General features: G+C 37.3%; 6 protein-coding genes across 6 annotated transcripts; 5 read left to right on the forward strand and 1 right to left on the reverse strand.

The window, feature by feature from the left end:
* Positions 1-3,944: 3,944 nt before the first annotated feature.
* On the forward strand, positions 3,945-5,864 carry LOC145768864 (52 kDa repressor of the inhibitor of the protein kinase-like). The gene has a single exon (XM_082580470.1). The coding sequence runs from the start codon at positions 3,945-3,947 to the stop codon at positions 5,862-5,864; it is 1,920 nt and encodes a 639-aa protein (XP_082436596.1).
* Positions 5,865-7,857: 1,993 nt separating this feature from the next.
* Positions 7,858-10,959, forward strand: LOC145769613 (alpha-tocopherol transfer protein-like). Its single transcript, XM_082581281.1, has one exon. The coding sequence runs from the start codon at positions 7,858-7,860 to the stop codon at positions 8,674-8,676; it is 819 nt and encodes a 272-aa protein (XP_082437407.1). The 3' UTR covers positions 8,677-10,959.
* A 72-nt stretch (positions 10,960-11,031) lies between these two features.
* On the forward strand, positions 11,032-13,026 carry LOC145769612 (alpha-tocopherol transfer protein-like). The gene has a single exon (XM_082581280.1). The coding sequence runs from the start codon at positions 11,039-11,041 to the stop codon at positions 11,858-11,860; it is 822 nt and encodes a 273-aa protein (XP_082437406.1). The 5' UTR covers positions 11,032-11,038; the 3' UTR covers positions 11,861-13,026.
* On the forward strand, positions 13,027-13,924 carry LOC145769610 (alpha-tocopherol transfer protein-like). Its single transcript, XM_082581279.1, has one exon. The coding sequence runs from the start codon at positions 13,074-13,076 to the stop codon at positions 13,902-13,904; it is 831 nt and encodes a 276-aa protein (XP_082437405.1). The 5' UTR covers positions 13,027-13,073; the 3' UTR covers positions 13,905-13,924.
* Positions 13,925-13,947: 23 nt separating this feature from the next.
* On the forward strand, positions 13,948-19,462 carry LOC145769609 (alpha-tocopherol transfer protein-like). Its single transcript, XM_082581278.1, has one exon. The coding sequence runs from the start codon at positions 17,448-17,450 to the stop codon at positions 18,276-18,278; it is 831 nt and encodes a 276-aa protein (XP_082437404.1). The 5' UTR covers positions 13,948-17,447; the 3' UTR covers positions 18,279-19,462.
* Positions 19,463-21,122: 1,660 nt separating this feature from the next.
* Positions 21,123-23,000, reverse strand: LOC145768470 (peptidyl-prolyl cis-trans isomerase FKBP3-like). The gene has a single exon (XM_082579967.1). The coding sequence runs from the start codon at positions 22,109-22,111 to the stop codon at positions 21,452-21,454; it is 660 nt and encodes a 219-aa protein (XP_082436093.1). The 5' UTR covers positions 22,112-23,000; the 3' UTR covers positions 21,123-21,451.
* Between the last annotated feature and the right edge of the window lie 3,198 nt (positions 23,001-26,198).

The raw sequence follows: 26,198 nt of genomic DNA on the forward strand, positions 1-26,198 counted from the left end.
AACAAATAGCCTGTGACACAGTGTAACATGCTCGCGTGAACGTGTGCATATAGGCTCAGAGCAGGCGCGGATTTATGGGGGGGGCCCAGGGGGCCCGGGCCCCCCCCGAAATTTTGTGAGGAATTGTTGAAACTGTATGTTTCCGCAATTCCGCATCAAATGGTTTGATATGCTTCTAAACAGCTGATATTAGTCCCACGGCGGACTTAACTTATCCCTGGGGGGGGGGGGATTACTTTTTGTTATTATTGTGGTTGGAATTATCCATCGATCAGACTCCGTTATTTTCTTTCATACAACTTTAAATACATTTTAATAGCAACCTTTGTTGGAGCTGACTCAGCTGAAACTAATGCTGAACCAAATGACGTCAGTTGAAACAATCTGAAACCTTGAAACTTGTCGATCACTTGTCAATGATGATTGTGATTTGTGGTTTGCAGTTTGTACTCTGTGCTGTTTTCAAGCTGAATACAGAACAAATTAACCAAAAATTGTACAACAGATTTACGCTAATTGCTGAGTTACGCTACTCTAGTCTAGTGGACGCAGCGAGAGTTAAGTTTGGTGAGCTAATTACGCTAGTAACAGAGTAAGGCAGCATAGGAAAGGTTTTATTAGGCTAGCCTACCAGTACCACTTGACAAAAGGTAAAACCAACGACAGTTTAAGAATACTTGGACTCGTGTCTCAGTTATTTCCTTGGTAGGCAGGCATCCATTTTAACTCGTTATCTAATTATTGTTATCAGTGACTTGTGACTATAGTGTGGTGTCTCGTGTCTGTAGCTTTCTGAACAAAACATCCTTTCCAAGATGAGGAAACGTAAAATAACAGATTTTTTTGTCAGACCTTCGATAACCATTGATTCGGTTGATGAAATACCTGAAACATCTAATACTGAATCCACTTTCCCTGCAGTCACAGACCCGGTTTCGATAAATCAGCACACTACTTCTATTGCACAAGAAGCTGATAATATCAATGCAGACGACGCGGGCTTTTGTTTAGACATTGGTAATGTTCCAGAGCAGGGCCAGAGAAATTTATCTGACGAAGTGATATTAAAGTTGATAAACTGGAAAGAGCCAAGTACTACATGTTTTCCACTAATCCAAGAAGGAAATCATCGAAGGTCTTTTCAGCATTCATGGTTACACACTAGGGCGGTCCTTATTTGGGGCTAAACATTTTTTTTTATAATTTTTCAAGTCTCACCCCCCAAAAAGGTTCCATTTACCACAAAAAACCCTGTGTGAAAATTTTTTTGAAAAATATTAACGTTTAGAGGTTCCTCAAGGCCTCTGAAAATTTAACGTTTTTATTCATGTATGTCATACCTCTGTAAGCTTGGTTTTGCCATGCGGATTTGAAATGCACAAGTGTTAGGGCTTGTTTTAATCAGCATGGCATAAATAATAACCCAGTTTGGTATACCTAAGACAAAAGTTCGTTTTTGCGATCTTGATGATAAATATTATTCATAAAAAAATGATAATGTTCACATGTTTGAAAGCGATGAAGCATATTTAACTGCTTCGACATATTACGCAACAAACAGTGTAAAGCAATAGCTATAAGTGAGCCTTTAGTTGCAATAAAAATAACAATACACGCTGAATAGATATATATTGGATGTGTAATTTAGAAAAATTGTGATTCATACGATATTGCAGTCATGTTAAAACAAACTTGCTAAATGCAAATTAATAGTCATTGGTTAATGGTTATAATGGTCAACGCCTCAAAAATGGTAAAATGTCACATCAAAGCCTTTTTAAGTTAAGTGGTTCAGAAATGCATTTTTGATGTTGTGAAACGGCTTGAAGAAGGTACTGCAACTGAACCCATCCTTAGTGAGTCGCCCAGAAAAGTTTTGGATAAGTGCTATAGCTCTTTCTGCATGATCATTGGTCACAGCTAGAGATTTACATAGTTCTCGAGCAGTTTGATAAGCACTGTTTTCTTCCCACTCTGACACAGGAAGATAGAGAAAAGAATCTGGAAGGCTTAATTTTTTGAACAACAACTTTGTGTTTGTACTGGAAAATGAAGATAGTGTCTTAGGTTTTAGCTGTCAAGTGTCATGATGACTCTTTTATTGGGTGCTTCCAAATTTTCTTCTCCAATTCTCATCCTTTCCACTATTTCTTCTATGATGTTCGCTGCAACATCATCATCAAACAGAGAAAGGGCAACAAGCTCTTCCGAAAGATACCACAGATGACGACTCATCTTTTCAGTTGTTGCTTTGTAGATACCTTTGTTAACAGTTTTATAAGCTTCCAATTCTTTATATAAGGACAAATCATTGTTGGGAGCTTTTATAGCCAAAGGAGCTGTAATCCACGCCTTGATATAGATACGTGTAAAAACCACACATAGGTCACGGAAACCGTTTTACTCACGGCACGTCAGGTGAAACTGACTTCGAAATCATCATCCACCGTGCATGATGGCTTGCACCAGGTGCTTTAAAATTAGCTTGCCCCAGTGTAGTATCTCCAAGAAAAAGCAATAAGATTTCCATTAGTTAACGATAATCATCACGAGGTTGCTTTTCCTTGGCCAATACAACATGAATGAACTGAATAAGGCCATCTTTGATATCTTTAACACCAGCTGCAGCTTCTTCATCAATGGAAGAATCTTCATAATTCTCTTGAGCTATGTACTTCCACTGCTCCTTGAACCGTTTAAAGAGCAGAACATCTGGTGCAGAGGTTGTTGACATTGCCTTTAGGCAGCTTCAGCGATAAGCTCCATGATATAATGGTGACATGCCAAATACAGTAGATCTCGACCAAGAGTCTGCTCAACAATAACACAGGCTCCATTTATACGGCCGGTATTAGAGCTAGTTGTGTCAAAGCACATTGCTTGTACGTTTTCCTCCAGACCCCAGTGCTTAATTGCATGGCGAACTGCTAAAGCCCGGGCTTCACCTGTCCCAGATGGCAAATTAGGTATGGCTAGAAGCTGCATTTGTCCATGATAAGAAACTAGTACAGCAAAGCGGTCGACACTTTTGTTGCCAGTTAAATCTGGAAGAAGTTTTCCGTCCCAGTGCACAGTCAAAGATGCAGTAGGAGAAAAATCTTGTAAGATCTCTTCCGCCATCTGTTTTCTGTGCTGCCGGCGGCTTCGTCTGATTGTTGACCGATTCAAAGCAAGGTCTCTAATATTATGACCAAGGCTTTTAGCTGTTGAAGAGATGATAAACATAGCTGCACGATCAGAGACATTAGTACGGTCTAAATTTATTGCAAGATCAGCTGACATTTCGCTTCCGTTTTTTTGGATGTGGAGATCTGGATGAACATGCGGCATCCTCAGAGTCAGTTGCAGAATCATTGTTTGTAGAAGTAGAACTATCTTCTAGAACTGCCATCGATTTTAGTTCTACTGCTGCTTTTTCTGCTAATAAGTGTCGTTTTTGTTTTTCAAACTTCTCTTTTACGTTTTTCTGCTATCTCAATAAAACCCCATCAATCTTGTCCATACATCCACGTCGACCCTTTTCTCGTTGTGCCATAAGGAACTGTTTGTCTTCCTCAATGGTAATCATATTCATTGCTTTCAGGTGTTTTCATGTCTGCACAAAGTTGTCTAGAGGGGTTTCAAAAAGTTTATTTCATACCGCATCACACCCCCTATACATAGTGTATCGGGAAATTTCAAGGGCCTTGAGGAACCTCTAAACATTAATATTTTTCAAAAATATTTCACACAGGGTGTTTTTATCCAAAATGGAACCTTTTGAGAGGGTGAGACCTTAAAATTTCAAAAGTAAAAAAATAAGGACCACCCTATTACACACCTATTCTTGGCTCCGATATAGCCACTGCAAAAGCGGAGGTCTATGCGTAGCTTGCGTGCTTTTTGGACCCAATTCTGTTGGTCGAGGCAATCATCAAAATCCAGGCATATTTGTAAAAACGCCAATGATAAAGTACAAGAAAGCTACCGAATATTTGAAAGGCCATCATACATGCGATTTTCACAATGAATCTATGACGAAGATGGAAGAATTTGTGCTGAGACGAAAAGATCCCAGTCAAAGCATTGCCAATTTATTGGATCAACAACGAAAAAGCGATATTAAACGAAATAGAAAATTGTTGGTACCGATCATTCAAACTTTGGTGTTTTGTGGAAGAAATGTACTTCCAATTCGAGGCCACCGAGATGATGGTGCAATCGATGTTGATGTGGACCATGTGGTTGGAGAGGGGATTTTTCGAGGGTTACTTCGCTTTCGATTGCAAGCTGGCGATAAAGATTTGCTGGAACTATTTAACAAATCACCATCCAAACCAATCCTAATCAGCAAATTCACTCAAAATGAGTTGCTAAGTATTATTGGAGAAGAAATCCAGGAAAAAATTGTTGCCAAGGTGAAAGAAAATGTTTTTTTCAGCGTGTTGATGGATGAAACCCAAGACGTTAGTTGTAAAGAGCAAGCAACAATTGTAATTCGGTATGTGGAGGAAGCTGGCACAATTGCGGAAGAGTTCGTTGGCTTCAGCCATGCAGTTGATTTAACTGGACAAGGCCTCGCGCTGCTCCTAATGAACTATTTGAAAAGGTTAGGACTTGATATTTCGAAGTGTAGAGGCCAGGGGTATGACGGTGCTGCCGCTATGATGGGTAAAATAAGAGGTTGTGCAAAAATTATTTTAAACGATAACCCTGTTGCCTTTCCAGTTCATTGCTTCAGCCACAGGTTAAACCTAGTACTGTCCAAATCATGCGAATTCCCTCCAATTCGAAACATGGCTTCGATCTTGACAAAAGTGTACGATTACATCAAATCTTCTTCTGTCAGGACTAAGAAACTTGAAGACACGGTGAGTAACAGTTACTCCGGTGAAACGAAAAGACGTCGGTTAGTTCAGTTGTGTCCCACTCGTTGGGTGCAACGACATGATGCTGTAATAGTGTTTATAGAAATGGTTCCAGCCGTTTCAAAATTTCTATCTTTGGAAACAACATCAGATGCTACAGTTTTGCTTTCTGCAATCCAGTCTTCACCATTTATCATGGCACTAAAAATCTGCGAGGCTGTGATGATTCATACAGTTTACGTTAGTGAAGGGTTACAAAAAGTCGATCAGCATTTGGGGGAATCGTACGGCCGCATTCGAAAGCTCAAGCTTACTCTGCAAAACTTAAGATCTGAAGCTGATAAAAAATTCCACGATATTTTTGTAGAGGCAAAAAAATTGATGCTGGAAATAGGAGGAGGTGAAATTGCCATGCCCCGGTGTAGTGGAACCCAACAGAATCGAGGAAATGTTCCAGCTAAAAATCCAGAAGAGTATTATCGCTATAATGCTTTCATCCCTTTTCTGGATGGGATTCTGGTTCAGCTGGATGAACGATTCGGCGCTGACAACGTTGCCCCAGCTATAGTATTTCAGGAGCTAATGCCAGATTATCGGCATGAAGGATCATTTGAACGCGTTTGTCAAGCTGCTTCAGTTTACAGTGAAGACGTCAATCGGCCTGAAATGATCGTCAAAGCTGAAGTGCAACGCTGGATGGCATTAGAGCATGAAGATATTATCATCCATGCTGCCAAATGCGATTTAGAAAACGCTCTGACCGCAGCTAGAGATCGGTATTTTCCTGCAGTTTCAATCATGTTGCGCATGTTTGGCACACTTCCTGTTACGACTGCTACGGCAGAGCGAACATTTAGTTCTCTAAAACGACTCAAAACTTACGAACGTTCAACATGTGGACAAGAACGTCTCAGTTCGTTAGGGTTACTTGCTTGCAATCCCACACAGCACATTGATGAAGCTAAGATTACGGACAAATACGCACAAAAGAAAACCCGACGGCTTTTGCTCCAATAACTTTTGTTTAAAAGCTTGCTTTATTGCATTAACCTTTGCATTGGAATTTGTTTACGGCTCTAAGTTTAGCTTGGGATTGGTCAGATGTAACATTTACCGTAACTGAGCTTAAGCTTGGTCAGATGTAATTACATTTTCTTCAAACGTTTTTCCTCTATTTTACAGCATATCGTATTATGTCGCAGTATCATTGCTCATATTTGTTTTATCTTTTTCTTTCTTTTTAATTGCTTTTCAAATTTTGTGGCCCCCCCCGAAAAAAACTCCTAGATCCGCGCCTGGCTCAGAGGCTATATTCACGATATATGGTAAGAATAGCCATTGCGTTTTTTTCTTGGCCATTTGCTCACTGTTTTATTCAAACAGATGCCGTCTTCAGACAGGAGAGAATCCATTTATTAAAGTTGAGCAATGATAGTCTAATAGATCGTTTTCTGTACGCAGTGTCTGACACTCCGTGCTGTATCATTAAATATCTCGATGTGTGAAGTTCATGTAATGGTTTATTTTTTGCAGTGCATGCTCTTTTTGTATTAGCATTTATTTTTTTCCTTTTTTATCTTGTTCAGATGCTTGGTGTTACAAAGAATTTATACTTTGTAATTGTATATGAATTTGAAGAAAATGCTTAGCTCAATGAGTTTTCCAACTCCTTTTTGGGTATCTAATCAGGCTAATGCTACTATAATTTACGGCATCCAGGCCGGATAGCGACTGTCAAAACAGCGACTGTCATAATGGCGACTTCATAATAGCGACGTAATGAAGTGAGCGACTGTCAAAACAGCGACTGTCATAATGGCGACTGCATTAAAACAGCGACTGTTATGATAGCGACTTAACACTTTAAACCGAACCAAACCAAACCCAGCTACTACAAGGCAGAGACCTGACTCAGCGAATGAAAAGATACGTGACAATGAACACACGAATCACTGTTGTACAGCAAAATCGAGGCCAGTATGATCTGCGGCAGTTCCTTCGAGCCCTTGCTCACAATTTAGAAATAAACGTGGCTTGATTTTTATTGCAAGACTTTTGGTTGTTTTAAAGTCCCTTTTGGTTTCAATCTTTTTCTAGACCCTGAATTTTATTGCAAGGCTTGACGACTTTCTGTTGTTTGGCTTGACTAGCCTATTTCTTTTTAAATCATGTGACTTCTATGGATAGTCCAAATAAAATGTTGTTTTAAAGTCCCTTTTGGTTTCAATCTTTCACTACGCAGTGTTTGCCTATTTGTGCGTGCATACGTGTGTAGAGAGGTGTGGGGGATGGAAGGTATGTGTGGAGGGGGTGAAAGAGTGCGTGTGCGCGTAAGCCTTGGATTTAATAAAAGAAGTGAGGTCGCTGTTGTGGCAGTCGCTGTTTTTGATGAATCGCTGTCGTGTAGTCGCTCTATTGACAGTCGCTGTTTTAAATGAATCGCTGTCGTGTAGTCGCTCTATTGACAGTCGCTGTTTTAAATGAATCGCTGTCGTGTAGTCGCTCTATTGACAGTCGCTGTTCTGACAGTCGCTATTTGGAACCCGAGCCATAATTTACATCATATAAATAAACCATTTGAATATCTAGTTTATAGACCTAAATAATATGGTATGGTGGTGAATATGCCAAAATTTGAAAGTAGGCAAATTTATCGTTTGCAATGCTTCATGAATTCAGCACATATTAAATATCTTTATCTAAGTGTCAATTTAGTTGCACATCTTAGGCATTTTCTGTTACCACTTATCTCTCAGATTGTCATTGTGCATGAATCTTAGCCAAACAATCAAAACAGTTAATGTAGGGTAGCCACATTTTTCAATTGATCCAATAAATATGATATAGCAGCTTACTACAAGAAACAATTTCATCTATGTGTCTCTGCAGTTTGCACTTACACTAGTTTGAAAGATATTCTTATAATTGAAATCTAGGCCATAAAATATTCAATTGTTTTGTGATTACCTCAGCTTAATATTCAGTAAACTTAATTTTACTTAATGTTAAGATGTCAAGATATCAATGCAATTTACGTCATGATTTGTTGGAAAAAGCAGTTAAAGAATTACATGAACCAAGAAACAATGAAGAGAGACTAAGTGCTATTGATGAACTGAAAAACAATTTTGACACCACAAAGTTTGGTGATTTGATTAGATCAGATGACAGTTTCTTACTGCGTTTTTTACGGGCCAAAAAATTTAAACAAGAAAAGGCTCTAGTTGTTCTACAAAATTACCATATTGTGAGAAAAGAACTAAAAGAAGTGTTTTCAATGGTTGAAGATCCAAAGCCGTTGAAGGAGTTGATGGAATGTGGAATAATGTATTTTCTCAATGGAAAATCTAAAGCTGGAGAAAGTGTATTATTATATAGACCAGCATTGCTAACACGACAATTTAGTGTGTACCAAGTGATGGCATATGGAGTACTATGTGTTGAGGAAATGCTTGAAGATGAGGAATTCCAGATATGTGGTATTATCACAGTTGATGATTTAGCTGCATTTGGTTTGAAATCTTTAACCAATGTTTCATTTTCTGCTGGAAAAATATTTAATCGCATATGGCAAGATGCCATGCCGGTACGTGTTCGAAATATATATATTTTCAACGAGGGAAAAGTTTTTGACATCATGTTTTATTTCTTTAAGTTTTTCATGAAAGAAAAGATAAAGAAAAGAATTAAACTACATGGCAGCAATTATTCAGCACTTCATGAAGAAGTAGATTCGTCCTTACTTCCCCCATGCTTTCTGGGTACTGGAGCAAGTATGGAAAATGGTTGCGGAGAGTGGGTGAATAGAATACAGCAAAACTGGTCATAAAGCATTGTTAATGAAATTTGTATTTTTCAATCGCTTTAAATTGTCAGACTTTCATCACAAATTGTTATTTAAAGAGTTGATTAAGGGAACGTTCAAATATTACGTAACGCTTTTTTTCCGAATTTTTGACCCCCCCCTCCCCCATGTAACGCCAACGTAACGCTTTTTTCAATCCCCCCTCCCCCATGTAACGCTTTTTCACTACGAATTCAGCACAAAAAACTACCATTTTGTACTCGAAAGCGTTACGTAACGTTTTGCTTGAACCCCCTCCCCCCCGATGTGACGCTAACGTAACGCTTTGCATAAACCCCCCCCTCCCCCTCGAAGGCGTTACGTAATATTTGAACGTTCCCTAAGTGGAGCAGAACTTTAACATGGCAAGGAAAAAGTTTTCACTCTTTGTAGTTGCAGTACTTTTTAAGTAATGAAAAACTTCTTCCGTGCCAAACTTATTTATATCTTTGAAGATTAACTAGTAATGTGTAGCAATAAAGCTTAAATGTTTCCTCATTGCATTTGGTATACTGTAGTGTACGTAATCTTTATAATTGATACTCTTGCAGTATCCCCACAGCATCTTCGTAACCATTAACCACAGGCCACAGTTGTCTGCATTACCAGTTGTTTAAACAGTAGTTTTCTTACCTCCAGAGTAAGCTTTTTTACTACCTTTGTGTGTACAATCAAATTTTTGTTTTTATAAAAGTACACTGTTATCATGTAATTAGCATCACATGTGATTTTGCAAATATTGTATGAATAATGTTATGTAATGTTAACCCAAGAGTAAAATGGTTGGAATGCCTGGTTACTTTAATCAAAAAATAAAGAGCTCATAATGTAGATAGTACTAAACTCACGTTCAGTAAACAAACGTTTCGAAAACTATACTGTCTTCTTCTCCAGTGCTATAAATGCACATTTATGCACATACTTGGAATAGTTATATAAGGAACGACTTCAAAGTAGTCATACCAGTATAACAAAATGAATCAGTAGGCCTATCTCTGAAATAATGTGTAATTTTTGCTGAAAAATGTCATATATATACTATAGTATCTTGTAGTTTTGGAAACTTCCTTGTCTAGTATTACATGGAACATTGTTAATATCCGGAATGGCCCGTTTCGGTGAGTCCGATTCGGTTAGTCCGATTCGGTGAGTCCGATCCCTTAACGGGGGATTTTTTCAATTTTTTTTTAAATTATCGGGTACCGTAGCCTAATTATCATTGCCGTTTTAGGGTAAGGGGTTAGGAGTTAAGGTTAGGGGTTAGAAATTAGGAACTCATCGAATCAAACTCACCGAATCGGACTCACCGAATCGGACTCACCGAATAGTAGTAGACCCGTTAATATCATGTCAAGCTTAATCGTCTGTAAACTGATCCTGACCAACAACTTTACTTGTATGTTGCATTGACCTTGCTAAGGCGACCGAACAGAGCTTCATCTGTTTTATATAAACGCATGATATGCCGTTAAATGGCCAAACAACATTGATAATATTTGCGGAGCTGTGATTTGTGATTAAAACCGGTTCAGCTTATATCTCAAAGTGATTATCAAACATTGTTGACAAGTTAACAATTTTGCAATAATAAAACAAGTACTGGTATAAATTTATACCATACATCTTAAATTTTAAGAAATTATTGGATTTACAAACTTTTCACTTTGTCATGCATTTATTCCTTTTTTGTTTGCAAATCCCAATGTTTTATTTCAAGATGTGTCGTATCTTTGTTATTGTTACCTGGGTCTGCTACTATTCGGTGAGTCTGATTCGGTGAGTTCCTAACTTCTAACCCCTAACCCTAACTCCTAACCCCTAACCCTAAAACGGCAATGATAATTAGGCTACGGTACCCGATAATTTTTAAAAAAAATTGAAAAAATCTCCCGCTAAGGGATCGGACTCACCGAAACGGGCCATTCTGTTGTTACCTACCAACATGTAGGAGTAGGCCTACCTAGCTACCGAAAAAACTGTTGATACTCTTTTAAAACTTCACAAGTATTTGCCTATTTTTCTCTTTTACTAAGGGTGCTGGTGCATTGTCTCTTTGCCGTAAATAGCCTATGTTTTGTCTCAGAAAAGATATTTCGGTTTGTGATATGTTTTGCCTATCAGATTATTTATGATATCTTATACAGTCTATCATAGTTTATAATCATAACATATCATACATAACTTGTTAATCGATGGATTTTTCAGAAATATTGAATGTGGTAAAAGTATACACAGTATTTATATCATACTAATAGAATGATTTTGTTTGCAGTTCTTTAGGTGGGATCCATAGTGCTATATGATAGGCATAACTATTTCTGCAGAGTTGCTAGCTGATTCGTGAAACATGACTAGGTATCAGTGTAACCTACGTTCTGATCTGCTAGAAAAGGCCATCAAAGAACTCAATGAACCACGTGATAACGAGGAACGGTTAAAAGCAATTAATGTTTTAAGGGAAAGTTATGATACCAGTAAGTTTGGAGAACTAAAGCGATCAGATGATCTTTTTCTGCTTCGTTTTTTACGAGCAAAAAAGTTTAATCAAGAAAAAGCTTTGAAAGTTCTCCAACATTATCATGCTGTGAGAAAAGAACTTCGAGATGTGTTTTCATTGGTAGAAAATCCTAAACAATTGAAGGAGTTGATGGACTGTGGAATAATGTACTTTCTCAAAGAAAAATCCAAAGCTGGGGAAAGTGTTTTGATTTACAGACCGGCAATGCTCACGCCTAAGTTCAGTGTATATCAAGTTATGGCATATGGAGTAATTTGTGTTGAGGAGATGCTAGATGATGAGGAATTTCAGATTTGTGGCATTATCACTGTTGATGATTTAGCCCATTTCAGCATTTCGTCACTTGCACAACTTTCGTTTTCAGCAGGGAAAACCTTTGGGAAAATTTGGGAGGATGCTATGCCGGTTCGTATTCGGAACATCTATATTTTTAATGAAGGTAAAGTGTTCGATGCAATCTATCATTTTTTTAAATTCTTCATTGAAAAGAAAATCAAGAAAAGAATCAAGCTTTATGGAAGCAATTTTATGCCTCTTCATGAAGAAATTGATTCCACTGTGCTTCCTCCATGTTTCTTGGGAAAAGGTATCAACATAGAAGAAGGATGCAAAGAATGGGTTCAGAAGATTGAGAAAAACTGGTTTAATTAAATACTCAGGTTAACTATCCTGAATAATATAAATGTTTATTGTGAATGATATAAGTCATTTCTGCTGAAGAGTGTCTTCATTCTTTACCTGTCAGGTATTGTGTTAAACGCCTGGTATCCAGATTGATGAGATTTCATTACAAGTGTTTGTGAATTAAAATATTTTATATGGTTTACCACTGTGAAGATCCACTTGCTGGCGCAATTATTTTTTATACACTTATGGTACCTATCATGTTTAGAAATCAGCTTGTTGATTATTCTTATTCACTGTGCGATTGAATTAGTGTTGGGTGTTTTTTTACATTTGTCCTGATTAATTCATTATGTATCGTCCTTTGTTTAATGTGTCAGGTTACTTTAATCTACATTATAGTATTTTTTACATAGACAAGCTGTTTTCAGAATTTTACTTGAATAATGAGTATACCTATTACCTACTGCAAACAATGTTTTTCTTTTAAATATTATTATTATAAAACATCAGCCTATCTTTGAGTTAACTGCTGCAGCTAAACTCCTTTTCTTGAAAACAAAATGTGTCGCAGGTGTCCACTCCACAATTTTACTTTGTCTGATGTCAGCCACAAATTAGCCACTTCCAGGCACATTGTGTAAAGTGTTAAACTTAACTGTTTGAAGGTACATGAATACCATGCTACATGTACACAAATTACAAGGATGAGTTTCTGATCATGTAATTGTTTGTTTTTATTCACTTAATTTCATTTTGTGAACCTCAACATATAAAATATAGCTGATGGTTATATCCTTGCACAATACATGGCCGTACACTCGTACAGGCCTGTAAGCTCCCGGCAGCCACGGCCTTCGAAACTACCGCGCCGACAGACCATCCATGGTCGCCGGCTCCCACAAGCCAGCATTTCTGCTCTCCATTCCCAGATAACAAAATCCATCATTTTTACTATGATTCAATGTCTGCAGACGTTGAAACTTTTTTCTCTACTCTTTTTAGCAGATTTTTTATTTTGGCTGCCGAACGTGAGATTTTTGCTGCCTGGAGAGAGCTCTGGTAGGCTATGTTTTGTCGCCGAAAAAATAAAGGAGCTTAGAGGCCTGCTGTAGTTTGACTGTGTGAAACTGTATCAGTTCTACTACTTGTTTTAGTTTACCCCTGTTTGATGGGGGATTTTTGTTTTTTAGTGTCTACCTTTTGTGAATAGAAAAAGTTTAAACTGAAAAGAAAAGTTATGGATAGATATGAATGGAAACTCGGTGAAGAATTGTTAGAAAAAGCTGCTTTGGAACTTAATGAACCCAAAAACAATGAAGAACGCCTTAAAGCTATAGACGAACTGAGAGAAAACTTTGATTCCAAACGGTATGGTTCACTCATGCGCGAAGACGATGCTTTTATTTTAAGATTTTTAAGAGCAAAAAAGTTTGATAAGAAAAAAGCATTGGGTGTTCTCCATCGTTATCACGCTGTGAGAAAGGAATTCGATTTGGTTTTTGATAAAGTTCGCAACCCTGCCTTAATCCGACCTCTGATGGAAGCCGGCATGGTATCAGTGTTACCTGGGAGGTTTAATGATGGTGCAGCAATTGTGTTCTACAGGCCAGGCATTTATGAAAACTTAGTTATTTATGATGTGGTGGCATATGCAGTTATAGTAATAGAGAAATTGCTTGAAGACGAAAAAAATCAAATTTGTGGAGTGGGTGCAATAGAAGATATGAAGAGTTTAAGCATTAAACTCTACCTGCAAGTTTCTCCATTTGAAGTCCAAAGACTAAACAGCATTTGGCAGGACGCCATGCCCATACGTTTCAAATCTATTCACATCATCAATGAAGGAAAAATCTTGGATCTCATTTTAGCTGTGCTCAGGCCAATTTTAAACAAGAAAATTTTGAAGCGTATTTGCAATCATGGTGACAAATTTCATAAACTTCACAACCACATCAATCCGTCCATTTTGCCTCCATGTCTTGGTGGCACAGGCCCAGACACAAGCACTTTAACAGAATCTTGGCTGTCGCAATTGACAAAAGATTTGCCAACTGAAACTGCAATTTAAACGTGAACCATACCGTTTTCAAGCTACTAACTGACACATGGGAATGCTTTGCACATTATTGGAATGTTTTCATAGGCTACTTTCGATCCACGATATCGCAAATGAAATTGGTTTATTTAACACTTATTTAAAAAGTTATTTTGTTTTCTAAATTTCAAGTTTTACATTCCAGCAAGATTTGGTTTCATTGTTCACCCATTGTGCGTATGAGATTGTAAATTGACTACTTTTTTTATATAAAGTTCGTTCAGTGAATGAATGTTTCATAATGGATCTCTTGACAGTATCTTTTAACTTTTAAGCAATCATCATCTGCGTGGTACCACAGATCGCATTTGCTCGTTGTGCAGTTACAGTGTTTCCATTTCAATTTATATTTTTACCTAGTTAAACCTCATCATAGATTTTGATCTCCGTGTCCATATACTGTATATATTGTAAGCCTCAAGTTGAATCTTATAGAAGTCCATTTTCTACAAATAAGTACTGATCTTTGATTAGAAGATTGTGCAAGATTGATAAGACATCTAGTAGGACGAGGTGCACTAGCGCGTAACTGATAATATATAATAATTGTTTTATGCTGAATAGGCCTTAAATGCTAATTTCTGTTTGACTGAAACGAGATGGCAGTGAAGAAATGCGTTTTTTTATATCTGAAATAGTGTAAGTCAATTGTTTACTGACCTCAGTTTTACACACATTCTATGCTTAGTAAATTACGACTTCCTGTAATGTTAATGAACTGTACAGTAGCGTTTACCTTTGAATTGTGTTGTTTTTTGCATATATTTTTTGTTTTGTCAGACATTTCCATGTGCACTATGAATATTATACTATATATATAGTTACTCAGACGACATTGTGCAATATATCACTTATTCAGTTCTATATTTTTTTATTGTGCTTGCGAATGAACTTGAGGTATGCCTGCAGCACTCTCGACCGCAATGTAGGAATGTTGGGTAGGCCCGCATTGCGGCGCCCATGTCTATTAGGCCTACAGCTTGTTAAGAATTGCCTTGGCAAATTGATATTTTCTCAACACGCAAAATAAATGAGATTAAATGGAATTCTGCGCACATTTGCATGCCTACTGTGTTGGTACACAATCAATATTCGCAAAAGGAGATTTCTCATGTTTACGTTGTGTTTTGTTTTTTTTGTTATAACCTGTACTTATGCGGTAGATCATATTATCTCGTATCGCAGGCATGGAGGAACAACGTTGGCGTGGGCCCACCTACTTTATTTTCACTTTTGAAAGCCAAATTTGTTTGAAAAGGTAGTGAAAACGGCAAATCAGAGACGGAGTTCCAAAAAAAGGTGTTCACTCATTTTATACACACTAGTTTGATTATTTTTGATAGCTCAATGATGAAATCTAATCTGCAAACTTTTCTGTTGAGCCCACTATTGATGAAAAGCACGTGCGGGTTTGGTTGCGTGTAATTGGTGGAGCAATCCATCAATTGATTTAATTATTCTCTATGGTTGAAACAATGATATCATTGTTTTGATCAATGAAGTAATTTTTAGTATGACTGAAATAAAAAAAATTACATCGTTTTTCGCCAAACGGTTTTTAGACAAGTTCAGATTCGAAGAAAACTCAGAGGAACCTTATTCTAAAAAGTATAACTGTGTGTGTGTATTGTTGCCTTTTTATTTGTGTGTACATCGCCTAATTTTGTAAAGCGCTTTTCGGCCTATAGAGCAATTTAACAATTTTGTAATTTGTTTGACCAAGTGGCCACAAAAAAGAGAAAATTTTACTTTGTGGCACGAAAGGCAAACATGAAAACACAATGTATAAACGTATTGGGAATGCAACAATGTTATGGGGGGTTTGGGAGGCGAAGCCCCCCAGTTTGATTGACTTTGACTGCTGCTCATCTGGGCCCACCTACTTTTAAAATGGTTCTTCCATGCCTGTCGTATCGTATGTACATTATTTCTGCATCGTTTTTGTAATCACTTGTGCGTGCTTCTTGAATCAGAACAGCACTGCCATTAACTTTAATTTGAATGAATTATAGCGGAATTGTATAGTGCAGCGTCATTGTGAAAAAGTATTTCCTTGTCAAGATTGATATTGTCCAATCCTTTGGAACTGCTGTACAAGTGGAGCTTCAAACAGTCTGCTTTTTGTAGCTGGCCCTTCAGCTGTGGTTTAGGCCTCCACCAGTATAGGAAATTGCTGTAATGTTTTACTAAAAGTTTTCTGGGTTCACCACTAAACGTTTTAATAATTGCATTTATTTTTCCCGAAAGAGCAAATCAACTCCATAAAGTAATCCATTACGTTGTGATAGCACAAGTGCTCTACTTGATGGTAGCCACTTTAACAAGTCGAAATTCTGCCACTGAAATTGACTAGAATGAAACGGCCAACCAATCATAAGCTGCGGTTTTAGTGACGTAAAAAATGGCGAAAAGAAGATCATAGAAAGCAAATTAAGTGATGGATTTTTTGTCAGCTGGTTGGCTTAGGGGTTAGGGCTAGAAAGTAGTCATTTCATTGACGCGTGTTCGATTCTCACCTCTGCTATTGCTCTTTTTCTTCTGTAATTTTCAAATAAAGTTCAAAACAAGCATTAACTCTCTGAATGAGTGCTATAAGGGTCACAATTGGACGGTGGCCGCTTATAACACGTTCTGATTGGTTGGCGGTTGCATTGTAGTCAATTTCAGTGGCAGAATTTCGACTTGTTAAAGTGGCTACCCTACTTGATAGTACATCATAGTGGAGTATAGGGGTTTTCAACCTGCACCGCGACCCCCCTGAGCAATCAACGCAGCCTTGCGACCCCCTATACCCTAAATATATTCAACAAAAATACATTTAAAAAAAATTACCAAATTTGATACATGCCGACATCCAGTTATGTCTCGTTTTGCTGTTCTAATGCTAACTTCTTAAACCAAAAAAAAAACTTTTATTTGCCATGTTATTAGCTTACTGCTTTTATTACATTTCCTTCAATTATGATTTCCATTTCCGATCAAGCTTGACTGGATCATAGGAGAAAAAGAAATGAATAAAAGCTACATTTTCCTATTTTTGCGATTTGTCAATGCGTGGAACTGTTACTGAAAGAACATTCAACTAAAATAGCCTTTACACTAAAAAATTTTAATGCCTTTGGAAACGATACTGACAACGCCATATTTGACACAGGATTCCAAATAACTTTTCTATTTTGTCAAAACGTGGTTACTGGTTAACTTTGGTCTGCACAAAGCAATTCGTAGGCTACAAGAACTAGGTGAAAAAATCGAATGCTTTCCAATTGTTAAAGCCTTTGCAACGTTTGAAAGCTTAAAACAATAGATTAACCTCAGGTTGAGGAATGGTCGATTGCGAAAAACACAGTTTTTAATCTTTTCTGGCAAAAAGAATGGAAAACGATGCACTGGATTTTCAGGCGTCTTGCGACCCCCAGGTTGAAAACCACTGGTGCAGTATAACAATAGTCATTTTGCTTTATTATCAATGTAACAAAAAAAGCCGTACCATATGTTTTTGTATGCAGATGCGAAATGGCTCGCTACGAATGCACCTTAAGTCCAAAACTTCTAGAAATTGCTGTAAATGAACTTCACGAACCCAGAGACAATGCTGAACGACTTCAAGCAATTGATCAGTTGCGGGATAGCTTCAACACGGAGAAGTATGGTCCACTGATTCGTAATGATGACGCCTTTTTCTTGATGTTCTTAAGAGCAAAAAAGTTCAATCAGAAGAAAGCTTTAATGGTATTGCAAAGATATCACACCACCAGAAAAGATTTTAAAGAAGTGTTTGATAAAGTCCATAACCCAGCTGTGCTTCAGCCCATTGCTGATAAAGGAGTTCTGACCAAGCTAAGCGGAGACACCAAGAATGGATCTGCATTGCTTCTCTACAGACCCGGAAAGTTGCGAGATTTAGACATTTACGCCATGATTGCGTACAGTGTTTTGGCTCTTGAGAAAGTTCTGGAAGAAGAAAAATACCAAATTTACGGTGTTGCCACTATAGAAGATATGCAAGATTTTAATATCGGCCTTTTTCTTAAAATCTCTCCGCTTACATTATCAAAGATGACTAACATTTGGCAGGAAGCTATGCCGCTAAGATTCAAAGCTGTACACTTGGTTAACGAAGGAACACTGATGGATATCCTCATGAAGATAATGAAGCCGTTTGTCAAGAAAAAATTGCTAGATCGCATCCATACCCATGGGTCAACTTATTCTACAGTACAAGAATACATTGATGTGCAAGTATTACCACCATACCTAGGTGGGTCAGGCCCCGATCCCGATGAAGCCGCAAAGGCTTGGAACGAAATTGTAACTGAAGATTGGCCTCAAGACACTGCTCTATAAATCCGAAAAAAATACTTTGCACAACTTGATATAATTTAATGCAGTGCACTGTATAGTGTAACCCTGTTAACCGACCAACAGTGAAGCGGTCATTTTGATCGGATTTTGCTTTAGCAATATAGGCCTAGTAGGTTATCTCAGTAAAAAAAATTCAGAGCCTTGCTAAAGTGGCTGTGAGCTAGATTGGTCGCGTTATCAGGGTTCCGCTATGCAATGCTTAAGTGCAATAACTGTAAATACAGAAAGAAGCGGTGTTATTTGTTAATATAAAGCTATGCGATCCAGTAATGAATAGCATAGCCTACATTTTATAGACCACTTGATACGTTTGTTTTGAGAAGACCAAGAAATGAAAGAACATTAGTTTAATTAGGTACTTAACTTAGCTTATATTACGCAATTTTTGTCTGGCTGTTCTTGACTTGTTTTTAAGTTTGAAAATACGTTCTTGAAAAATCAGAATGAATAATTTTGCACAACTCTATATGTATGCCACAGCATTAAAATCTGCAAGTACGAAAAATTCATTCCAATTTTGTAGCCTGTGTTTTCCGTTTCATGTCATGCTTAGGCTACAAAGTCCCATACAGAAATTTTCATGCCGCACAGCATTGCCTGTCCTGACCGTCCTCAGTTTATTTGCACTATTACGCTCCATTTAATACGATTACTAGGTAATTGAAAATAATTTTCTGTGATGGGTCAAACATCGCAAGACACCCTTGGGGGTGTCAAAACCGATATTTTGTGATGTAGCCTACTGGAGCTGGAGGCTAAAGGTTGGGCAAAGCTAACGTGATCTTTGACGTCATGTGGAGGGTGAAGAAAAACAACAAAATGCCGTCATTGCTATGTTTTACGAACCCTAAGAAGTATCGCAGCCTGCTACAACCACGCATACATTTTCGCTATAAAAACAAATATTTATCATGAAAATTTCAAAGTAGGCTATTATCACTTTTGTTGGTGTCTTGTATATCACTTATATCGACATTTGATTTAATTATCATTGTATAATTTTGTTGACCATTTCTTTTTGTTCGAAGTGTTCATGTGTGAACACTTACAAGGTGTTCTTCTTAACTCCTCTTCTCTTACTGAATGCTTTGTCACCTGCTGTGAAAAGTTAGCTTTGAAAACTTAATTGCCAATACCGTTTTTTCAATTAAACTGTGTTTGAATTCCTTGTTGAGTAACTTCAATTATTGTGTATGCTTATTGCAGGGGCATATGGTACCGTATAGTAGCTTAACGTTGGCATACGCAGAATCAGGTGAAGTTTTGTGAGAAGATTTAGTCTACTCCACGCTTCACCCAACCTGCAAAAAAAACATGTAAACCGGCTGTTTATTCCCTTACCCAAACGTTGCGCTAAGCTTAAACTTTCGCTTAAATTCATAGATCACTAGTTCTTGCAACAAAGGCGTCTGGAGGCAATCGACTGCATAGCCTATTGTGGCATTAGCGCTGAAACGACGCTCGTAAAGGATATCGGTTTGACACGGCTCGAGAGCACGCAATTGTGTCTTGGCGATATAGCTAAAAGCATGCTCAGATAGGAGTGCTTGACTCTAAAAGTATGACTAGGCCTACATTGTCTTTTGTTACCGTACTTCCAATTGTGTTGCATCTATAGTAGCCTATAATAATGAGCAATGTAACGTATTAATTATTTGCAATAGTGGCTCTGCATCGAATCACAATGGGAGCAGAAAATATTTTCAATTGCCACCTTAGATTCGCTTGCCACCATGTTAAACGGTGTCCGACGTTTTCTTCGTAAACAGTTCTTCGTAAAGCAATTCTTCGTAAGCAATTTTTCGTAAAATAATTCTTCGTAAAGTTAATTCTTCGTAAAACAATTCTTCCCAAAGCATTTATTCGTGTATGCAATGGAGATTTGATGTATACGAAGAAATGCTTTACGAAAAATTCTTTTACGGATTTCATTTCACCAACAAATGTTTACGAACAATCGTTTTACGAAGAATTGTTTACGAAGAATTCGCCTAACCATGTTAAACGCAGGAAAAGAACTTTTAGTTCGCTGCTTGGAAATGCCGATCCAAAAGTGCTTAAAAAACTCGGAGATGTTTTGCCGAACTGAAGACAAGCGGTGATAATTCGTGCTGCAAATATAAAATATTGGAATGCTTGTAAATAAATGAAAAACTGGAATACTATAGCTATTATGAAATCGTAATGGTTCCACCCAAATCTTAACTCGTGGTATGTATTTTCTATCGTATTTATCCTTTTTGCCCCATAGCTGAAGTTCTTCGTTTGCTGTTAGGTATTCTGTCAAAGACAGAGCCACATGCTCTTAAGCAGGGTCGAACCGGTGCCCTTCCGAGGTCGTATCAGGCCTTTCACTTAGCTATGCAGCCGACTATGTATTGAATTAATGTAGCCTATTAGAACTAGAAGTAGGCTAAGGTTTTGAGAAATTTTGTATATTGGATGGTAAAGATTTCGAAGGCGTTGTTCTCTGTCTTTATGCTCGATTGTCACTTGATCAACAGGCAAGAATGCAGAGCTCTTGTCAATAGGTTGTGACCAGCTTATAACAAAACGTGACGGTGGGTCTGGGTGGCTTGCGATGATGCCTGTGTAAATCCAAACTCTGTCAATCCGAGGATGAAGACTTAATAACGAACCAGTCTTCCGACAGCAACAGTGCATTGCACAGGGGCGAAAGCAGTTGAGCACAAAGTGCCACGAAAAAAATCCTGTCGCATTTTAATGGTATTCAATACAGTACACTATACTATTAGGGAGTTCATCCAAGTGCAGTGTAAAATACACAAGTTTAGCAGAGTCTGTACATATTTGTGTTGTTTCAAAATGGAATGGAATGCTGATCTAGGTATACCGATCTATCATAATACATCCCATGTCAGCATTGGCCAAATTATACGTCATGTTCACAAAACAATTTTACTTGCAATCAAAAAATACAAACTGCATGCGCAATCCCAATTATTCTCTTTATAACTAATGTATATTGGCAGTGACAAGAAAAACAAATAGTATTTTCCCACATCAGGAAGTAAAAAAATACATTACAATATTTGAATCGAATGTTGTCGATGCATGATAATTTGCATTGAATATGGATGTGTTAGGTTTAGTTGAGAGTTATACTGAAGAACATCTGGTTTAAAATGAAAACATTAGTCAATACCAAGTAATTCTACTTCAAAAATCAAAGTAGCATTGGGTGGAATTTTTGCTTCTGGTTTTCCTTTCTTTCCATAAGCCCAAGCTGGTTCAATGGTAACTTCAGCTTTTTCCCCCACACTCATGGTAAGCAAAGCTTCGTCCCAACCTCGTATCACATTTCCTCTACCAACTTTGAAAGACAGAGGCATGTTTTTTTTACGCTTGCTTCCAGCCAGCAAGCTGTCAAAGACAGTCCCATCAACGAGTTTTCCAACATAGTAGCATCTTACTTTATCACCAATTTTTGGAAAATTAGTTTTATCACCCTTCTTTAGAACGCTTTTTTTGAACTTGGGTTCCTCAACTTCTTCAGTCTTTTTTTCAACTGGCTTGTCATCTGTACTGAGATTTTTCACTTCATCTGTAGTTTTTTCTACAGCCACATCATACTCAGAGTCCTTGAAAGCTTTCCTTTCAAAAAGCTCATTGTAAACAGCAATCAACATTTCTTTTTTCGATGTTTTGACAACATTTTTTAAACTACCTTGTAGTTTATGCTCTGACAAAAACCGGGGTGCTGCATTGGATTGGAGAAATACAATGATTTCTTTTTTTCCAACTTTGTCAGACAGCATAGCTTCATTGTCCCATTCTTGCTTTATTTCTGTCATTGTTAAATAAGTATTTCTTTTAAAGTAATAAAAGGCTAACTATGAAATAAAATAGTAGCCATCAACAGCATATATTAAACTGACATTTGTGACTTGAATCACGTTCCAGAAAAAGGAAATTTCACATTAAGTTTCTGAGATAACATGGTCTATATTATAACAAACAACAAAATGAATGTACAAATATTTTCTTAGTTTAGGTGAAACCTATAAAAATGCCAGCAACATTATGATGATGATAAATCTTCATAGTCTACTCAAATAGACCAAGGGAAAATTCCACAGAACAAACAATATCATAATAATTTATAATATATACAATATCATAATATATACAATATTTATAATATATACAATATCATAATAATAATAATTTATTTTTGGCATATTAGAGATGTAGGTACCGTATATCTTTTATGGCAAAAATTTCCAGAGAAATATCTCCCTGAAAAAAACACCTCGGCATCAATATAAAATGTCTGAAACAAAAAAGACAGCACTAGTTACAATAAGCGCATCAATAAACTGGAAAAGGTGGCAAAAAGCTTCATATGCGACGGGCTGTTGGATTTCAGCTCGAGCGTCAATGCCCATGTCGTCCACGGTGAGTGATTATAAACACGCTGCCGAATAGACTTCATATGTGGCGGGCTAAGCGGTGTGTTTATAACGTAACTATTCTTTCAATTTGATGCAACTTGTGGGGTTAGTTGATGAACAAACAAAAAAACAATCAATTTGGTAGGCTGCCATTTTTGGGGACAACATCGGTGGCATCCCTGTGTTCACTAGCGTATGCAGGGGGGCTATGCCCCTCCCCCTTAAAAATGTTTTAGTGGTTAACGACATAGATTAAGGCATTTAATATGTTTTGGATTGTACTGTCAAAGCTATTAACAATGTTGCTTTTATAGACTAAGCCAATACGAAATACATGGCCCAATCCACCTACCCCACCCCAGGTATGCCAATGTAGCATAGTGTTCTGTAAGCCTATTATAGTGAGAAAGAAATGGATAAAGTCTAAACTAAAACCATACTGGGATATCATGAAGATGTCTGGGATATCAATGGCCAGTGGCGTAGCCAGGGGGATGGGGGTTACAACCCCCCTTTGGAACGCGTGTGACGTCACAATATTGAGAATGATGCTTTCAGTCTCTTTATGCTTGAGAATGATGCTTTCAGTCTAAAAAAACTTGCCTAATTTTAAACAAAACTGCATTAAAAGAGCAAGTTTTGCCAATACCAAACATCTCAGCCAGGAATTAGCAACAAGAAAACATAGAGACTTAGCTTTATTTCCGAAAAATGCCGAAGGAAACATGATCTTATCCTTTTGCTACGCCCCATGCAGCACCATTTTACAGGAATATTCAGTTTCACACCCACATTTTTGTTAAAAATGCTCTCAGAATGACCAAATTCAAAGTAATAACTAGTGGATTTTTTTGCTTTTTGTTCCAGCTTTATATAAACCTACAGTGGCGTAGCCAAGGGGGGGGGGGGGGGGTTTGGGGGTTACAACCCCCCCCCTTTGGCACGCGTGTGACGTCACGATATTGAGAATGATGCTTTCAGTCTAAAAAAAAATTGCCTAATTTTAAACAAAACTGCATTAAAAGAGCGAGTTTTGCCAATACCAAACATTAAAACATCTCAGCCAGGAATTAGCAACAAGAAAACATAGAGACTTAGCTTTATTTCCAAAAAATGCTGAAGAAAACATGATCTTATCCTTTTGCTATGCCACAGGACAGCACCATTTTACAGGAATATTCATACCTACATTTTTGTTGAAAATGCTCTCAGAATGCACCAAATTCAAAGTAAATTTTCAAAATTTTCTGGGGGAGGCCCCCAGACCCCCCGCCGCTGGGTCGTCAAAACCTCCCCCTTTCAAAATTCCTGGCTACGCTACTGTAAACCTAGGTTATGTTTGGCATATACATATATATACCGGTACTAGTGGTGTTTCTTAGTGTTGTGATAGTCAAAAACAAACTGAATAAGCAATAACAGTTCACTTACATACAAAAACTTCATACTGTTAGAAGGCCAATGCTATAGCTCAATCCCTAAGTTAGAAATATAAACAGAAATACAGTAGAACTCGGTTAATCCGGATTCGATTTGACCGGCGATTCCATCCGGATTAGGCGAAGCTCCGGATTAACCGATGACGGTTCTATCAATCCTGACTCATTTGTACTTCCAGTTTCATCCGAATTAGGCGAAGATCCGGATTAACCTAGTTCTACTGTAGTAAAAAAAAGAAAGTTAATATTGAAGCCCAGATGTGGGAACAGTAAAAAATAAAAACATCTGTAAATGGCTAAGTCCTTCAGAGTCAGGCCATGTGTCATCTCAGCAATTGAATCACCCCCTAATCAATAAAATGAACATGCAACTACAGTACGGTACATAATATAATGTTGTTGGGTGCCATTAAGAAATTTCCTTCACACTCACAGCGTTTCTTCTACATCTACAATCGCAGTTTTATTTCACCAGCGCTTTTTCATCGCATTTCATCTTTAATTTTTTTTTTTTTCAGCAACTTCAATACAATCTCTGAAAAAAGGGGTTCAACTGGCTTTGAAACTTTTAATTGTATTTTACCGCCAATTTCCAAGAATCCAAGTGATCTTCAGAGAAAAAAGTCTTCACTCAAACACTGGTTGGTTGGTTTTAAGCTTCCAGTTCAGGTCACTTTCTCCTCTCTTTATTTGAAAACTTTCCAAATTGTATACAAACTTTTTATTTCTAATGATGTTAAATTTTTTTCAAATTGGAAATGGGATGAACATTCTTCCTCTGGCAACGCTTTTGTAGTTTTCCTCATTGCAAAATTGCCAAAACACTAGTTAAACAACAATTTTTTCTTTTTCACACACACAGGTAATGATGATAATAAGTTTGATGATGATGGTTCATCGTGCCTGATTAGATTATTGAAACAAATTGCTGCGGTTGGTGAAAATAACATCACAATTGCATGAGGATACCCCATTGAGCATTTTTTTGTTTGTTTGTTTATCTTTATCCTGGATTACCTCCCAGCTTTAAAATTATTAGAATAAAGCTGATGTGATTGCACTACAAAAAACTCACACAAAAGCTTGCATAACAGATTATAGATATTTAGAAGCAGGACTCGGATTTTACTTTTTTTGTGGATGCGGATAGAATCTGGGTCTTGCATTTTGACAAAAACCGGATTTCAAATTTTATGACTTTTTCAAATTTTGAACACAAAAACATAAATTTTAAATATTTTTATTTGGATAAGGATCTTCTGATAATCCCTTTTTTAGAATGAAACAGGCTGTAGAGAATTTTAGTAAATAATAACTACGGTATATTTGATGAAAAATTTAAATAAGGTCCTGGCAATCTTTCCTAAACCCTGAAAAAGTTTTCGGAACATTGCATTTGTGGCAACACTGAGATTGTAGTCAGGTTCAGGTCCAGAGTTGGCACTTAGCAGTTTTATTTATTTCCAGCTTTTATTTTTCAGTTTTATTTTTCAGTTTTATTTTTGTAGTTTGGAGTCGCGGGAAAACGATCGGTTTCGTTTTGTTCTACTGTATTTTCAAAATTTTTTTTTTTCAATTTTGGTTATTGCGCGAATTTGTCTTTTTTGTGCTACAGTAGTTTTGAGGTTGTTTTATCACTTGTTGCAATTGGACGACTTTACAATGGCACTTCAGTTTCATTTTCTTTGTCAGAAATAATTGCTGAGAAATAATACGTCACTGTTGAGAATGAGCGATGTTTCTGGCATCAGCACCAGAGGTGTACAGGAACCGGATCTTACTGTTTTTCACTGGATATGATATAGTCATGGATGAGAACTGGATTTTGCTTAAAAAAACAGATATCGAATCGGATTATAAATTTTCATGAATTTTTTTAATTTTGTACGTGCAAAGATGTGCTTCTGGTTCTGGCAACATTTCCAAACCTAGGGAAAGTTTTATACCATTGCGTTTGTGGCAACCGTCAACGCTGAAATTTTGGTCAGGTCAAAGTTGTTGTTGATTGTTGAAGTTATACTGGTAGGGACCGTAGTTAATTGATTGAA

Source organism: Aplidium turbinatum, chromosome 4, assembly GCF_918807975.1.
Source record: "Aplidium turbinatum chromosome 4, kaAplTurb1.1, whole genome shotgun sequence".
Taxonomy (NCBI): domain Eukaryota; kingdom Metazoa; phylum Chordata; class Ascidiacea; order Aplousobranchia; family Polyclinidae; genus Aplidium; species Aplidium turbinatum.

Coding starts and splice junctions, on each gene's coding strand:
- LOC145768864 (XM_082580470.1), top strand. CDS start 3,945: ATGATAAAGTACAAGAAAGCTACCGAATATTTGAAAGGCCATCATACA.
- LOC145769613 (XM_082581281.1), top strand. CDS start 7,858: ATGTCAAGATATCAATGCAATTTACGTCATGATTTGTTGGAAAAAGCA.
- LOC145769612 (XM_082581280.1), top strand. CDS start 11,039: ATGACTAGGTATCAGTGTAACCTACGTTCTGATCTGCTAGAAAAGGCC.
- LOC145769610 (XM_082581279.1), top strand. CDS start 13,074: ATGGATAGATATGAATGGAAACTCGGTGAAGAATTGTTAGAAAAAGCT.
- LOC145769609 (XM_082581278.1), top strand. CDS start 17,448: ATGGCTCGCTACGAATGCACCTTAAGTCCAAAACTTCTAGAAATTGCT.
- LOC145768470 (XM_082579967.1), bottom strand. CDS start 22,111: ATGACAGAAATAAAGCAAGAATGGGACAATGAAGCTATGCTGTCTGAC.